At 41.3% G+C, this 17,747-nt stretch overlaps 1 protein-coding gene across 1 annotated transcript in view; it reads left to right on the forward strand.

Moving 5' to 3' along the window:
* The window catches only part of LOC111542011 (ropporin-1), a 15,965-nt gene extending 7,420 nt beyond the window's left edge, over window positions 1–8,545 (forward strand). The window contains exons 2-5 of the mRNA XM_023211165.1: window positions 787–904; window positions 2,223–2,384; window positions 7,431–7,606; window positions 8,396–8,545. Of these exons, the coding sequence (XP_023066933.1) occupies window positions 787–904; window positions 2,223–2,384; window positions 7,431–7,606; window positions 8,396–8,462 (523 nt within the window). The 3' untranslated portion in view covers window positions 8,463–8,545. The remainder of the gene's footprint in view (window positions 1–786; window positions 905–2,222; window positions 2,385–7,430; window positions 7,607–8,395) is intronic.
* The last annotated feature ends 9,202 nt before the right edge of the window (window positions 8,546–17,747 follow it).

Raw genomic sequence — 17,747 nt, forward strand, 5'->3', positions numbered from 1 at the left:
TTTGGCTTGTCTTCTCTCCTGAGCCTTGCACGGTGCCCTGACAACCCTCTCTCCCTTCCCTCTTGAAGCCCCAAGCCTCACTACCTCCGGCCAGAAACCCTTCCTGATTCACCCCTAGGATACTTCCATCTCTTCCCCTTCCCTCCTTTTTTGTTTCTTCAGAGATGGGGGTCTCACTCTGTCACCCAGTCTGGAGTGTAGTGACACAATTATAGTTCACTGCAGCCTCAAACTCCTGGGCTCAAGTAGTCCTCCAGCCTTAGCCTCTGGATTCGCCGGATTACAGGCCCTAGCCACCATTCCTGTGCTGTCTTCCCCTTTTTTACATACATTACTTTTTAGTTCTCTTCCAAATTCTCTTCCCAAGATTATATATACATATGTAATACATATATGCACATAATACATATGTATACAAGAGTATATATACATATGTAATATATATCTGCACGTATAAAACATTCAGAGATGAAAAAAAAAAAAAAAACCTGAACCCGATATGCTCCAGGGAATTGCATACCCAAATTTTTCTTGGTTCTTCCTCATCCTTAGAGAAGAACAAAGCTTTGTATTCTCTAAGCATTCTCTGTGCCCTAAGTGGAGAGTAACACATTCAGGCTTTTCCCATATGTAAGTGAACTAAACACAATGACACATAGAAGCCACTTCACAAAGGTTCCTTTCTCTACCTCCTTCCCTCAGAAAAAGGGGGAAGGATTGCTAGAACAGCCAGAGGCCACTGGATATAGGATGCTCCTCCTACTCTCTTGACTTTTTTTCTTGTAGTTATTTTGAGGCCCTGTCCCGTGGAGAGACGCCTCCAGTGAGAGAGCGGTCTGAGCGAGTTGCTTTGTGTAACTGGGCAGAGCTAACACCTGAGCTGTTAAAGCTCCTGCATTCTCAGGTAAGGGCCCTGCTGCAGCATTGAGGGGAATGTAGCACAGTGTTGAGGCTGGGTGGGTACAGATGAAAGCCCTCTGTTCTCCTGCCAGTCAGCTGACCACTTAGCACCACCCTAAAATACACTAAACCGTGGACTGAAAGTAAACCTTCCCTTGGGGAAATGGGAATAATTTTGAAATAGGCTGTAGGCTGAGTCATTGGTGGGGTCATCCCAGGTTTCCTTGAAGCTGGCAGAATGTACAGGGGATCAATGCAATGCTAATCTCATCTCTCCAGAAAAGTGCAGGCCCTCAGTCACTCCACAGTGTCTCCCTTACTGATCAAGACCATAATATGCCAATCACAGTTTGGGGAAGGGCATATTTCAGCTCCCCAGCTATCCCAGGTCCAGATATAGCTTTTAGCTTTTAGGGAGAGGCTGTGAGCCTCTTCACAGCCACATCATCCTGGCAGCTGCCTGGTGAATGAATGCATGAGGAGGGTCCAGCTTGAGAAAGTTTGTGGTTTGGCCAATTCCCAGGAAATACGGTTGAGCACCACCATACCCTGCTTTATGATCCAGGACAGAGAGGTTAGGGGTGATTTAGGACTGGTGTGGCTAACTACCTTGGTCCCAGAGGCTTAGCATTTCACTAGAATCAGAGGGTCAGGAAAGGTGGTGGAGCACTTCATCAGGGGCATCTGTGCTCTTGTTGCATTGGTGGCCAACAACCAGTCACCTTCCCGCCTTTTATCCACCAAGTACCTTTTGCAGTGAACATGACAGAGCTCTAAAGTACCTGGGATCAAGCAACATTAGGCGTCCAGACCAAATCCCCGTGGGTCAGCCACATACCCCACATCATTCCAGGGAAAGCATGAGGGATGCGCTTCAGGTCTAGATCTAAGAACTCAGTGCAATCCGGAAGAAAGAGACCTATGTCTTGTTTTAATTTTACCATTAATTAGTGGTCTGAGGTAAGCCATCTACCCCCTGGTTTTGTTTTCAGGCTGTTCTGTCATATAAGGAATAAAACAATTTAGGAATACAATAGCAGATAAAAGCATCACCAGAAATTAAAATGTAATATAAATGTATATCTTTTGCATAATTCTGACACCTAAAGTTTAACAATTAATAAATTATATTTCAGCATGCTCTTCACTAGGATTTGCGAAGATCACTGCCACACAGAGCCATCTTGTACCTTCCTAACACCCCCTCCTGCCCCTTGCCATGTGCTGGGAGATGTGGACCTGGCCTGGGGGCGGGGTGTTTCTCAGGGCCTTGTCTCAACTTCTCCCACATCTCTGTGTTGTGTCTGTCGCCTGCCCTGCAGGTTGCTGGGAGACTGATCGTCCACGCAGAGGAGCTGGCCCAGATGTGGAAAGTGGTGAATCTTCCAACAGATCTGTTTAATAGTGTGATGAATGTGGGTCACTTCACGGAGGAGATCGAGTGGCTGAAGTTTTTAGCCCTTGCTTGCAGCGCTCTTGGAGTTGTAAGTTAGCTTGACTGTTTTTTGTTCCTGAGGGGGCAGTCTCCCTCCGGGCCTGGAAGGGCAGTGGATCTATACACGTGGTCAACTCTCCAGGGCTGATGAGAAACATGCCTCTTCTCGCCTCGTCCTTCTCCTCTCTAAAGCAAAGTCTTTTCTGTGCTCGTCGGGCAGAAGCAGGGGCTGGGAGGGGCAGAGGGAGACACCATCGTCAGGCTCTGGGGAGAGCTGACTACAGTGTAGTTCTTGGATTATTTATGAATATTGCCCTCAGACTTATTCTCACTCCACTCCCTCCATTCACATTCCCAGAGACAGCCAAGAGCCGGCTGCAGAAAAAGACTTCCAGACACCTAGAATATGTATCAATAGACACTTTTTAAAGGGGGTACAATCTTATAGAAAACTATGTAATAAACAGAATTAGATGCAAAACTCAGACACAAGAAAGCAAAAAAAAAAAAAAAAAAAAAAAGAGAGATAAGGCTATTTCTGAATTTAGTCATGACACCTCCATGGATGCAGGATGTTCATACAGATTTATGCCTTTTCCAAATTTGACTTGTTTGATACTGGAAAAGCAATTTTACTGTTTTTTTTTTTTTTTTTTTTGAGACGGAGTCTCGCTCTGTCACGCAGGCTGGAGTGCTGTGGCCGGATCTCAGCTCACTGCAAGCTCCGCCTCCCGGGTTCACGCCATTCTCCTGCCTCAGCCTCCTGGGTAGCTGGGACTACAGGCGCCGCCACCTCGCCCGGCTAGTTTTTTGTAGTTTTTTTTTTTTAGTAGAGACGGGGTTTCACCATGTTAGCCAGGATGGTCTCGATCTCCTGACCTCGTGATCTGCCCATCTCGGCCTCCCAAAGTGCTGGGATTACAGGCTTGAGCCACCGCGCCCGGCCGCAATTTTACTGTTTTGAAGCCAAAGATGCTGAAATCAGTTTATATGTATAGATATCTAAAGCTTGGGTATCTTATATGTGGACTTACATTGTTAAACATTGTTAAAATAACTTAAAATGAATCAAAAACATGGTTTTTTGAAAGAATCCCTGAGATACATACAAGTTTGAAAATTACAGCATTTATATGGGAAAATGTATCTTTAATATTTTATCTGCAGTTAATTATGATCTTGTTGATCTACCCCACCCACAAAGGGTCAAATAATAAATAAATTCAATCCAATCCTGAAATTTTAGTCTGATGCAGTAACTGAAACAGCCTAACGGTAAATTACCCAGTATCTCAGGTTTTTCTCACCACGCTCTCTTCTCCAAGATGGCAGTTGAATTTAGATGGAAAGAGGTGACTCTAGGACCACAGAGCAGTCATTTCCCACAGCCCTCAGTCTTCTCTGGCATCTCTGGTCTCCATGGCAATGCCTGTCTGTCTGGTTGCTAGCTGCTTGCAGCTTACATTTTTGGTCTCGTCTCTCCCAGACTGGTGAAAGGCTAACGATGCCTCCCCGACCGACTCATTTCAGTTCTCAATGGGGTTGAGGGCCTCTTTGAGTCTTTGCCAGGGTGTCCTATCTGCTCCCTGGCTCTGGTGGTCTACTTCACAGCCCCTCACCAGTGTGTGATGTGTCTGAGCCCTTCCCTTATCCCCATACCTCAGAGTAACAAAGAGTGACTTTGGAAAGTCAAATTCCAACCCTCCCTCTGTTTGGTCCACTGTGTAGATGCGAACTTTCCTCTGATGTACCTGCCTCCCAAACTGGAGAGGGGAAACGGTGAATTGGATCTTTCTACTTCCTTTCTAAAACAAGGAGGTGGGATTCAATGTTCCATGAGGTTCATCTACCTCTGACATCCTGTGATTCTATCCCCACTTCTCTGCTTCCTCTGAGACACCCTCAGGCCTACCTCTGAATAACAGTGAGCTCCTCCAATTCTAAGAGGCCTTGACATATCTGACTTTGTTCCACATCATCCCCATGTCAAAGAACCCCTAGAGGTAAAGTCAGCCTGGAGGTTAAGTCTGTAAATAAGGGGTGCCCTATGAAACCAGTAATCAATATCCTTATATTCATTTCTATCATGCTGGACTATTTCTGGGATCTTAAATGTGGGGCTGGTCAGTGATACGGTGTGAATGCTTGTGTCCTCCCAAAATTCATAAATTGAAATCTCACCTTCCAAGATGATGGCCTTAAAAGTAGGGCCTCTGGGAGTTGATTGGGTCACGAGGGTGGAGCCCTCATGAATGGGATTAGTGCCCTTATAAAAGTTGCCCCTCCACCAACTGAGGACACATAGAAAGCATCATTCATGAGGAACAGGCCCTCACCAGAGAGCAAATCTGCTGGCTCCTTGGTCTTGGACTTCCCAGACTCCAAAACTGTCAGCAATAAATTTATGTTGTTTATAAATTACCCAGTCTAAGGTATTTTGTTATAGCTGAGACTAAGTCAGGGGTCACCATCTGGTGGAGACCTTGCATCCTAGTTAATTCATATATCCTTAGAGGCAAGCCCAGAATTTCTCTTTCCTTTGCCAATTCAACAGCAAGACATGATCTCTATGCCATTCAGAAAAGCCAGTTTGTTCCTTGTAGAAGAGTCTAGTAACAGGAATTTTTACTCCAGTAGGTAATGGGTACATTTGCTCTATCTTGAGCTCTCTGCGTCTAATGCACATTATTCAGAATGCGATGGCATGCAGACCTGCATTCCTCCTCCCTTCAGCACTCCTTCTTCTGGACTGGCCTATGCCACCTCCTGTTCCACTGAACTGATTATTAAAAAAGTAAGAGATCACATATGTAGAAAATAATCATGTTCACTGAAAAGAGTGACTTTTTTTAAAGCAAACAATTCACATTTCAAGGCTTTCACCTCTGACTTTGAAAATGAAGCTTGCAAGATGTTTAAAGACTACCTCTGTGAAATGGATCCCCAAAAAAATATTGTGCAAGAGAATGAAGATCTGTTTACTTTAGATTTATGTCAGTTTACCAAATAGCTCTAGTACAAATAGTTATTTATCCACTCATCCATTTATTAAATCTTTAAAAATATTTTAAAATCTTACGAGGTAATAGAATTTGAAGGTTTGTTGTTTGAATGATCAATAAAAGATGATGCGTAGGGCTGACAGCCCCTATGTTAGTTTGTTAGGGCTGCCATGACTTGGTGGCTTGAACAACAGAAATTTGTTGTCTCTCAGTTCTGGAGGACAGAGGTTCTGGGAACAAGCTGTCAGCAGGATTGCTTTCTTCTGAGGCGTTTCTCCTTGGCTTAAAAATGGCCAGCTTCTCGAACTGTGTCCCTCTGTGCCCACATGGCTGACTCTCTCTTTATGTCCTAACTCCTGTTCTTATAAAGACACCCTACTGACTTCATTTTAACTTATCTTTTTGAAGGTCATATGTTCAAATACAATCACATTCTCCAGTTCTGGGGTTAAGGCTTCGACATATGAATTTTCGGGGGAACAATTCAGCCCATACCAGCACCCCATGGGAGAGGGCAACAGAACAAAGCATTAGGGGTGCAGAGGGTTGTTTTTGTTTGTTTGTTTACAGAAATGGGTGAGCTGTGGGTAGAAATTATAAAGTTCAGAGTGTGCTTGCAAATCTACCCCAAACCATTCTCCCACTCACAAGCATGACTTACCATCCTCCCAGACAGCCTCGTGTATACTAGTTAGCCCATGCCTGCCCTCCCACCCACTCTGAATTAAGTGGAAGTGCCTAGAAGATGCAGTGTTTCACAGCGATTTCCATGAGAGGACCCCCAGAGGCAGGGGAGAGGAAAGGAAGGTGGCCTGCCTCAAACTCAATTTTTTTTGACATCGTGTGGTTTATCAAAAATTTTGTTTCATAAAATAACAATGCTTATTAAATGTAAAGAAACAAATTTTAAATATTAACTCAATTAAAATTAATAATTATTACAAATTATGTTTAAATTACTTGCCATCAAGTCAAACTATCACTCAAGGAAGAGTTTATTCATATCCTCAGTACCTCAGTACCTCCTGACATAGATTACACTCCTGGGTAACACACACCACAGTAAGAGAAGCCCCATCTAGGCAATCATTCTGTTCTGGGAGAGAATGAGAGGAGAACAGCAAACATCAACTGCTAAGGCAGGACAAGTCTCCTCTACTAATCATGTGGGAAGACACAGCAGCTGCTTTTTCACTCACCCTAAGCCACCACTCAGGACTGATCTTTCACTGATCCCTGGAAGGGTGTGTCAGGATGATCTGTACATCATCAGTTTCAGTAAACCACCAAGATCTGTATGCTGACCTTCATTTCACAACTCTTTCGCTTGTATCATTTATTCAAAGGGTGGGTTTATTTAACGACATGAGATTAGTTCTGAGCATGCTCCTTTAATGTTCAAGTTTCACTGTAAGGAGGGTTTGCTTCTGTAGTAACCCTTCTATTAAAATTCCTGGCACTCATTGTCAACCAATATTTCCCCAGCAATATAAGGGTTAGTATTACGTAATATTAAATAAAGCACTAGGTGATTCTATTTAGATGGGCCCAGATGCTTTAGAGGAACATTTAGCTTGATGTTCAAAACCATTTTTCCAGTATCTTCTTGGGACTCTATTTTCCTGGGGAACTTACCCTTCTCTTACCTTCTCTACTGTGTCTTGCTGGATGGAGTATATAGTATCTTGCTGGAGTATATAGGCTAGACCATTTATCTCAGCCCTTTAGAAATATGATTAGAGGGTAATAAGAAATAATTCTAATTATATATAATGCAAATCAACTTCCCTCCTTTAGTGAGGTTATTCAGACTAAAGTAACAAATATCTTAAAAGTATTTAGGAATTATAAATTTAATTCCTTGAGTAGTCTTCCAACAAAGAAAGAAAAAAATAAAGATACCCAATACTTAATATTTTTTAGAATGAATTAGTGACATTTGAATGTAAAAATTTCAAGTTTTCTAGAATCTTAAATTGTTCCCACTTCATTTTATAAGAGGAATATTTTTGTTTTCTTTCTTGTATCTAAATGGATCTCAGGAATATTGCCTGGAAGAGTAACTTTCTCCTCATTTTATGTAACTTTTATAGACTATTACCAAAACTCTCAAGATAGTGTGTGAGGTCTTATCATGTGACCATAATGGTGGGTTGCCCCGGATCCCGTTCAGCACCTTCCAGTTTCTCTACACGTATATTGCCGAAGTGGATGGAGAGATCTCTGCATCACACGTCAGCAGGATGCTAAACTACATTGAACGGGAAGTGTAAGTTAACTTTTACCCATTGGAGGTGAAAGAATACCAGGAAAACAAATCTATGGGGCCAAGACAGAGGGAGATTATTGTATTATGCTGCTCTGGGAACAGAAAAGTGAGGACATGAAATATGGATCTGAAAGAAAAGGGGAAAGGGAAGGAGAAGAGGAAGGAAAAGAATGATATAGGACAACAATTCTTTAAGTCCTTCTGAGACTAGCAGTAGCGGCAGCAGCACCTGAGAACATGTTAGAAATGCAGAATCTCAGGCTATATACCCTGGACCTATGGAATCATAAACTCTAGGGGTGGAGCCCAGGAATCTGTGTCTTTATAAGGCCCCCAATAACTCTGACTCACACTTAGCTATGACCAGTGGAACCGAAGTGGAGGAGGAGGAGGAGAGGAGGGAGTCAAGGGTTAAGAGGAAAAGAGGGCCGGGCATGGTGGCTCACACCTGTAATCCTAGGGTGGGTGAATGGCTTGAACTAAGGAGTTCAAGACCAGCCTGGGCAATATGGTGAAACCCCATCTTTACTAAAAATACAAAAAGTAGCTGGGCATGGTGGTGTGTGTCTGTATCAGTTAATTGGGAGGATGGCTTGAGGTTGCAGTGAGCTGAGATTGCATCACTTACTCCAGCGTGGACGACAGAGCCAGACCTTGTCTCAGAAAAACAAAGTTAAGAGAAAAAGGAGCAACAGCAGAATTAATGTGAAATGAGAAAGTTGTTTGTATATTTTCTTTCTTAAATTAACTGTCAGTGAACTAACTGCAGATGTACCTTTTTCCAAACAGAATTGGGCCTGATGGTTTAATCACGGTGAATGACTTTACCCAAAACCCCAGGGTTCAACTGGAGTAAAAGCACAATTTTGGCAATTTTAAAGGAAGATACAGAGATGATTGTACTTCAGAATGACTGAATCCCATATACCACCCAAAATCAATTTTCTTGTACAACTGGTATACACTAATAAACAATTAAACAAACATGAAATCAGAAATGTGAGGAATTAAGATGTGAAATGATTGGAACAAAACACCTTCATTACCAGGAGATTAGTATTCTTCCCACATGGACACTGAGTAAAAGTGGCTGACAAAGCATGGATAGAAAATGCATCTCCAATCAAAGCCAGATTGTCAGACGTTAAAAAGTAGTACGTTAACCAGACACAGTGTGTTGTTCCGTGATTGTTAGGCATAATTTAGATGAGTGCCTTTTATATGGTCAATTGAAGTTTTTACCAGTTTATCTCTCCATTTGTTGGTACTGTGCTAGTCATTCATTCATCCTCTCACTCATCACTATTTATTGAGGTTAGCTATGTGCCAGGAATAGGGTTGCCAGAAAAAACACAGGACACCCAGTTAAATTTGAATTTCAGACAAACAACAAATGTTCTGTTTTGGTTTTTGCTAAACCTGGCAACATTCCAGGAAGTATGCTGGCTTCTGAGCAGATGCAAATAACATCTAAATTCTGCCTTCAAGGAGCTCACAGTCTAACACTAAGATAAGAGCTGAACATAAATCACTTTCATGCAAATGGCCTTGAGAAGAACTAACAGTATTCTAGAAAGTGTCAATGTCAATGGATTTTTCTGAAACCATACACAGATGTCATAGAACCCACTAGAGAAATCCAGAATGCCCAAGGCTCAGGATTATCCAGGACTAGCCCTTTGAGCTTGGTCTGGAGGTTTAGTCCCTCTAGTATCATGGATACACAACTTTGCTTGTCTGTCCAGTCTTTCATAATTCAGCACATTGGACCCAATGACTTTGCCAATTGGCTCACCTCTGAATTGTGAAAGTCTCTGTTCAGGTTTGACCATGTTCCAGTTTATAGGAAATGACCAAAGTTGAAAACCATACCTAGACAGGCACTGAGGATATATACAAGGCATCATAGGTTTGGAGTCGGACAGATCTGGATTCAAATTATTTCTCACCAGTGACATCGAACAACTTAATTTATCTAAGATTGTTTCTTAGAGATAATGACACTGACTTCATAAGGTCATATTGTAAGGAAAAATTTGAGAATTTATAAAGCACTGTACACAGTGGCTTACACATGGTAAGTGCTTAATACATGTTGGCTATTATCATTAATACAATATTTGTAATCATTAATACAGTATTTGTAATATTGTTAATACAGCATAGCCCAGGTAGAGGGCAAAGCACAAAGCTGTTTTCCATCCTTGGGGTGACTGCAGAAGCAGGTTGATTTGGCAGATGTGCTGTAGGTACTGTGTCCCTAGTGAGCAGCTGTGGCATAGCAATATCAATAGCTTAGAGCAAGCATTGCCCCAGTGAACCAGGGCAGGAGAGGAGGAAGATGGCGCACACCAAGTGGTGGCTCAAAAGATGAGCAACTGGCAGTGCAACAATGGTATTGGCGATACTGCTCTGAACAAGATGAGGTCCCTGCTTTTATAGAGATTAAATTCTACTTAGGAAGACAGACATTACATAACCAAACATAAGTTTATAATTGTGAGAAACGATGCTACTACATAGTAGCACGGGCTACACAGCTAGTCAGCTAGTGTGTAGGGGCAGGATACGTGAGGAAGTAATTTGAGAGCAAGTTCGGAAGCCACAGGCAACTCAGAAAGGTGTATCTGCAGCCCACATGTCCTTGCCAAGCTCCAGACTCAACTATTCAGTAGCTAACTTGACATCTTTCTTGGATGACTCCAAAGTACTCTCTAATTTAACAAATCCAAAAATGATTTTCCTGGTTTGCATTTTTTTCATAATAAAATGTTGGAGAGAAATGAGTTCATAAGCGTCCTTCCTAAATGTGGATCTCTCCCACCACCCGCCAAGATACAAAACCCAGAAACCAGGGTCAACAAATACCTCCCCACTGCCTTACTTTCCAACTCTATCAGCAAGTGCTCTCCATTTTACCTCCTATGCATCTCTCAAATATGTCCTCTTCACCTTCCCTCACCACCCACCTGCCTTAGGTCCCCTCATCCCCTCCCAGCTACCAATATATTTCATCTGGACTTCCTACCAATCTGGTCCTCACAGGAAACAGAAGACAATCTAGAGTTTTGAAGATAATTAAAAGGTTTACAGAATGGACAAGGAAAACAACAAGGAAGTTGAGGCACCCAGGGACTGGCAAACCATTATCACCCCTAAGACCGAAGGGACAAAGGGAAGGACATGTTTTATTAGAGTGTGAGAGGACTGGAGCTGCAGGGGTTCCCCTGATGATGCAGAGGGCCAGTGCATCAGTCAAATGGTGCTGAGATAGGAGGAATATCCTATTCTCTCCCTCTTCTATTGACTAAACAGAACCTGAAGCTGGAGGGCATGTCTGAGTGATGTCAGTCCCTGGGGCATGGAGAAGGGCAGAGAGTGGATGCAGGAGGAGAGAATTTGCTCACACCCATGCTTGCCTTTCCCCCAAGCACTCTCTATGCTAGGAATCAGCAAACTTCTGTAAAGGCCCAGCTAGTAAATATTTTAGGCTTGGCAGGCTAGACGGTCTCCATCACAAATACTCAACTTTGGCAGTTGTAGCACAGATAATGTGTAAACACATTAGTGTGACTGTGTTCCAATAAAACTTTGTAACAGATGATTTTCAGGTAACTTTTCACATCACAAAATATTATTCTTTTGACTTAAAAAAAAACTACTTGAAAATGTAAAAACTGTTCTCAGGCTGTATCCAAGAATGGCAGACTGAATTTAGCCAGGGACTGTAGATTTCAGATTCCTGCTCTACACTACAGCCATGGGTCTTTGTAAAACCCCAGTCAGTTCACTGTGCCCCCTGCCTGAACTTTTACATATTCCCAATGGCCTTAGGATAATAAGCTAAATCGTATAGCCTATGAGGACTGCATAGTCTGGCCCTACATACACTTCCATCCACACTTCAGCAGCAAGAGCCTCTCTGGGTTTCTCTTTCTCAACATCATGCTGTCTCCACATCTTTAGAATATTCTGCTCTCCACTCTCTATTCAGTTCATTTGCAGATCTCAGTTCACTGCAACATTATTTATAATAGCAAATAACAAAATGAAAAAGGGGGTGGGGGCATAACATTCCCAACACTAGGGAAATGAATCATGGAACACCAGGCAGCCATTTTATAACTGTAGATTAATGAGAAAGCTTAATGAGATATTAAGAGAAAACACTCAAGTTACAGTAATACCTATTATTTCATATTGTTGTAATACATTTATACATATATACCTAGGTGGAAAAAATCTTGAAGGGAATGCACCAAGCTGTTCAGAGTGATAACTCATGGGCAATGGGGTTATGGGTGATCTTTCCTTTTTGTTTATTTATATTTTCTAAAATAAACATGTATTAAGAAAAATCAACATGAATTTTTAAAAATCAACTTACCTAAAAAAAAATCCTTAATTTCAGGTGAATATGTTAGAAAGTTATGAAGTTATGAGAGGGCTGGGGAAGGAAAGGCATTTTCAAGTTTGATCTAATTCAAAACTAAATCTGTGAAATACTCAAGTTTCCTAAAATCACTCAGGATTTAAGTGTGTGATATTTTGGTGGACATATTTTAGTTCCTGGGCTTTGACATTAATTGTAACAGGCTTTTAAAGGGTAGCTCTTTTCTCCATTAAAAAGCAATGAGGCTGGGCATGGTGGCTCACGCCTGTAATCCCAGCACTTTGGGAGGCCAAGGCTGGCGGATCACCTGAGGTCAGGAGTTCAAGACCAGCCTGGCCAACATGGTGAAACCCCATCTGTACTAAAAACACAAAAATTAGCTGCGTGTGGTGGCGCACATCTGTAATCCCAGCTACTCAGGAGGCTGAGGCAGGAGAATCGCTGGAACCCGGGAGGCGAAGGTTGCAGTGAGCGGAGATGGCACCACTGCACTTCAGCCTGGGCGACAGTTGAAATGGAATAAACTGAATTATCTCTCTTCAACTTGATTGAAATTATTAACCCAAAACCCAATGCATTAAAAATCAATATCTAAAATCCTCATTAAACTGAGTGCACATGCCAATATTAAGAATGCTGTGTCATTCTTCATCAAAAGTAATTACCTCAACACAAGAGGAGACAAGTACGCTCGGAAGTAAACCCCAAATCCCAACTAACGAACATCTAAGATCAGTGGCCACGGGGAATAATTCTGAAATTGCCATCACACTTACCCAAAGATAACAACCCGGAGGTCTTATTTTTATAGATAAAGAACAAAACCATCCAAAAAGGCACACAAGATGCCAAATTAAAAATAAAAAGCGAAAACCCAAAAGGTTGCGCGCAATTCCTTCTGAAACCTATCCGCCTCCTACCCCTGTCCCTTCCTCTGGTGCTGGAGGGTCCTTGTCCCTGTTTCTCCCACCGCATGCCCTGGAACCGCACAGCTTAACTCTTTTCTTGGCGGTTCCGACCTGTCTCCGCCCCGGCCCCGCCCCAGCCATGCCTCGGTCCCGCCCCGTTCGCCGTCTATTGGCTTCTCCCACCTGCTGCCAGTGGGTGACGAGCCGGGAAGTCGGGAGGGATCTATTGTGCACGCCCAAGGCGCTGGGCCTGGAGCAGGAGTAAGAGAGTGGAGGCGCCTCGGAGACTGAAGCGCGGCGTTGGGCTGGATCCTTTCCGGAAGCGGAAGCTCGGGGGACGCTCCAAGAAGGTCCGGGAGCCCACTGCGGTTAATTCTTTTTACCGTGAGGCTTCACTTCCTTCGGTCTTGTCTTCTCTGAGGCTGCGAGAGATGGTCAGGTCCGGATCTCGACCGGGCCAGGTGAGGGTTGAGGACCTGAGGACCTGAGGAGTCCACTGTGGGGATGGAGAGGGACAGAGGGGTTTTCGGGCCAGGGACTTGTAAAACTCTGCTCGAAAAAAGAGAACATGCGGCGACATTTAAGTGCTGGGACAGAGGTGCGGGGAACACCTGATCTTCCCGTCGTAACACAGCCGCTCGGTCTCTAGATGTGTTTCTGTTTAAATAGTCGTAGCCCTCTAGAGCGCCGGCTTTGGGATCAGACCCGGGTTCGAGTCCCATCGTTCGCCATTGGGTCGAGTGACTTAAGCTCTCCTAGCTTCAGTTACTTGCAGCTTGAGATTCTACTACGCTTTACTTCTCGGAACTTCCTATTCCTTAGCTGCAAAATAGGCAGAAATAAGCATAAAATTCTGTCCCAAAGAGTTGGGAAGGTTAAATGAGAGAACTCGGAAAAAACATCGATCACACAGTTGGCGTAGACATGCAACAAAATTTAGTTCCCTTAAAAACACGTAGTTTGCCACCATCTTAATAATAACAGCAGCTAACATTTAGATAGCACTTATGTGGTAGATACTACTCTAAGTGCTTTTATGTATTACATAGAACAACTCATTTCATAGTCAGAATATCTTTATGAGGTAGGTACCATTATCCCTCTTTTATAGGTGAGGAAATTGAGGGCTGGAGAGTTCAAATAACTTCCTAACGGTTACACAGCTGTGGAATCAAGATTCAGATTCACAAAGCTGATGCCAGAGTCCATTCTTCTTTTAAACATTTTACCTAGTAGATGTATGACTTTGAACAAACCACTTTTCTGAAATTTAGGTTCCCACCTCACAGAAATAATGATAACTCACAGGGTATGGATTAAGTGGAAATGAAAGACCTTAGCACACTCTAAGTCATTCTACAAAGGCAGTTTTATCTTGTACTTGTTGGTAGGAGATACGACTACTAAGAAATGCTTGTATGTTTCTCAAATAGCAAAATTAAAAGTTTAATGATAATAACTCAGTAGAAGTAAGTGTAAAATAAAGTAAACTGATTCTCCTGTATTGTAATTAGGACACTTCTTTTGGAGAGCAGCTTTGCAGTTTGTATTAAATTGCCAATAACCTTTCACCAAATAATTTTCCTTTTAATCCTAAATATGAAAAGGCTATTTTCAAGAGATAGAAAGGCTTATTCCAGGTGTTTTTAATTATGAAAAATATGAAGCAAACCAAGACCATATTATATTACTTCCACTAAAAGAAATATTATACAACCACTAAAAATTTTGGAGTATTAATATGAAAAAGATTTAAAGGTAGAAAACACAAGATTCAAAATTGCAAATATGTAGTTAGTATGACTAAGTAAAAAATGCATATGAAAAAAGATTGGAAGCCCCAATAGCAAAGAACACATCTAGTACCTAGATCTTGGTTTCCAAGTACCACTGTCCACCAAGGAGTCATGGTGTCTTGGAGAATTGACCAACCCCAGGGCTGAGCAGGGGTATTATAAGAAGAGCGTGGATACATCAAACTAAAAAGCTTCTGCACAGCACAGGAAATGATTGATGGAGTGAAAAGGCTACAGAATGGGAGAAAATATTTTCAAGCCATGTATCTGATAAATAATATCCAAAATACATATAAGGAATTTCTATAATTCAAAAGCAGAACAACAGATGACCTGGTTAAAAAATGAAAAAAGGATTTGAATAGACATTTTTCCAAAGAAGATGTGCAGATGACCAACAGGTATATGAAAAGATGCTCAACATCACTAATCATCAAGGAAATGCAAATTAAAACCACAATGAGCTATCACCTAACACCTGTTAGGATGACTTATTAAAAAAACAAAAACAAGTGTTGGCAAGGATTTGGAAGAACTGGAACCCTTGTACACTGTCAGTGGGAATGTAAAATGGTATAGCCGCTATGGAAAACAATATGGAGATTCCTCACCAAATTAAAAATAGAACTATATCACCCAGCAATTCTACTTCTGGGAATTTATCCCAAAGAATTGAAATCAGTATATAGAAGAGATATTTGCACTCTCGTGTTCATTGCAGCACTATTCACAATAGCCAAGATGGGGGAACAATGCAAATGTCTACAGATGAATAGATAAAATATGGTATATACATACAATGGACTATTATTCAGCTTTTAAAAAGAAGGAAATAGCTGTCATATGCAATAACACACATGAACCTTGAAGACATTATACAAAGTGAAATAAGCTAGTCACAGAAGGACAAATACAGCATGATTTTACTTACATAAAGTATCTAAAATAGTTTAAACTCATAGAAACAGAATAGAATGGTGGTTGCCAGTGGCCGTTAGAAGACAGAGATGGCGTTGCTATTCAGTGAGTATAAAGTTACATTTATGTGAGATGAAGAAATTCTTGAGATCTGTACAGTATCATGTCTATAGTTAATATTACATTTTGTTAAGAAGGTGGATCTCATTTTAAATACCCTTGTGGCAATTATAAAAAAAAAATAAAAAGATGACCTGGGAGCACCTTGTTGTAGAAAGTAAGGAACAACTCAAAAAGTGATGGGGGCATGTTAAAATGATACAGGAGTCAACCTCAGGGGGCTCCCAGTGACCAAATCTGAGACAATTTGAGCATCAAAATAAAGTGATAATAGGGGATCATAACCCACTGAAGAAAACAGGAATCAGTGAGTCCCCACTAACACGGAAGAAAGAAAAAGTGCTTCCCTAAAGTTGAATGCCCACTAATAAATGTAGAAGGAATTACGTAGTTAGAAAATCACTATTTGTCAAACGATTCAGCCAAGAATCATCAATGGATGCTAAAACTATGGGGTGACAGTTTGATGATGGGGATATCTATATAATCTCAAAGTATCTCTTCACAAAATGCTTAACAATTACAAAGATAAGAGTAGAAACTTTATAATAAAAAACCTGGCAGACACCATCTTAAGTAATAAAGTTTACATCATCAGTAAGGCGACAAACTGACGTGTCTATTTATTGTATTGAGAATAACATCTCTTTTGTGGATTCCTGCCAAAAATGCATGACCTGTGTCTAATAGGTAAACATCAGACAAATCTAAATGTCCAGAGGGACATTGTACAAAATAACTGGCCTAGCCTCTTTAAATATGTCAAGGTTATAGCAGACAATGAATGACAGCCTGAGGAACTGTTATAGATTAAAGGAGACTAAAGAGCTACGACAATTTAATGCAACATATGATCTTGGATTTGGCGTGAACCAGAGGGATTTTTTTTTTTTTTTTTTGCAAAGGACAGTATTGGGATAATTGGCAACATGCAAATAAGGTCTAAACATTAGGTCATAATTCTGTATCAATGTTAATTTCCTGGTTTTGATAATTATACTGTGATTATATTAGAGAATGGCCTTGTTTTTAGGAAATATTTAGGAGTAAAAGAGTATTATATCTGCAACTTAACTCTAATGGTTCAGGCAAAAAGTAATGCTTTGAGATATATTGAGAGAGAGCATGGAAAATGTAAAATGCCAAGGGTCACAGAATCTGAGTGAAGCATATACAGGACTTCTTTGTACTATTATTTCATAGTGGAAACTACAAAAAAAAAAAAAAAAAAAAAAAGGAAAGGAATTGTTCCAATATGATAGCTACTGTTTCAAGGTGCTTTTATCATGGGTAATTTTCTTTACCAGATTTTCTATAATATAGCCTTGTGTATATTTTTTGGAGAAACGTCATATATAATTTTACAGTTATGTCAGACATATATCTCAGACATGTACTTAAACATTTTTTTTTTTTTTTTTGGCTGGGCACAGTGGCTCACGCCTGTAATCCCAGCAACTTTGGGAAGTCGAGGCAGGCAGATCACCTGAAGTCAGAAGTTCAAAACCAGCCTGGCCAACAAGACATCCTGTCTCTACTAAAAAATACAAAATTAGCCAGGCGTGGTGGTGCATGCCTGTAATCCCAGCTACTCAGGAGGCTGAGGCAGGAGAATTGCTTGAACCCGGGAGGTGGAGGTTGCAGTGAGCTGAGATCTCACCACTGCACTCCAGCCTGGGCAAAAAAAAGAGCGAAACTCCGTCTCAAAAAACAAATTTTTTTTTTTGGAACTAATAATAGTGGTAGTTGTTTTTGGACTCGATCCAGGTTGTAGTATTATAGTGTCATGGCTTGGATTTTGTATTATAATTCCAGCCAGGACATCGACATAGATATACCAAAGGGAAAGACCCTGATAGTGTGATGCAGAGACCAGTGGAGTGATGTTACATAAGATCTTATTTCTTACATTGTTGGTTCTCACTGCTGCCTTCATGACCCTCCATCATATTCTAAGTTATCTCAAGAAGTATAACTCTTACCAACCCAATTTTTAAAAAATGTAT

Source organism: Piliocolobus tephrosceles, chromosome 2, assembly GCF_002776525.5.
Source record: "Piliocolobus tephrosceles isolate RC106 chromosome 2, ASM277652v3, whole genome shotgun sequence".
Classification (NCBI taxonomy): domain Eukaryota; kingdom Metazoa; phylum Chordata; class Mammalia; order Primates; family Cercopithecidae; genus Piliocolobus; species Piliocolobus tephrosceles.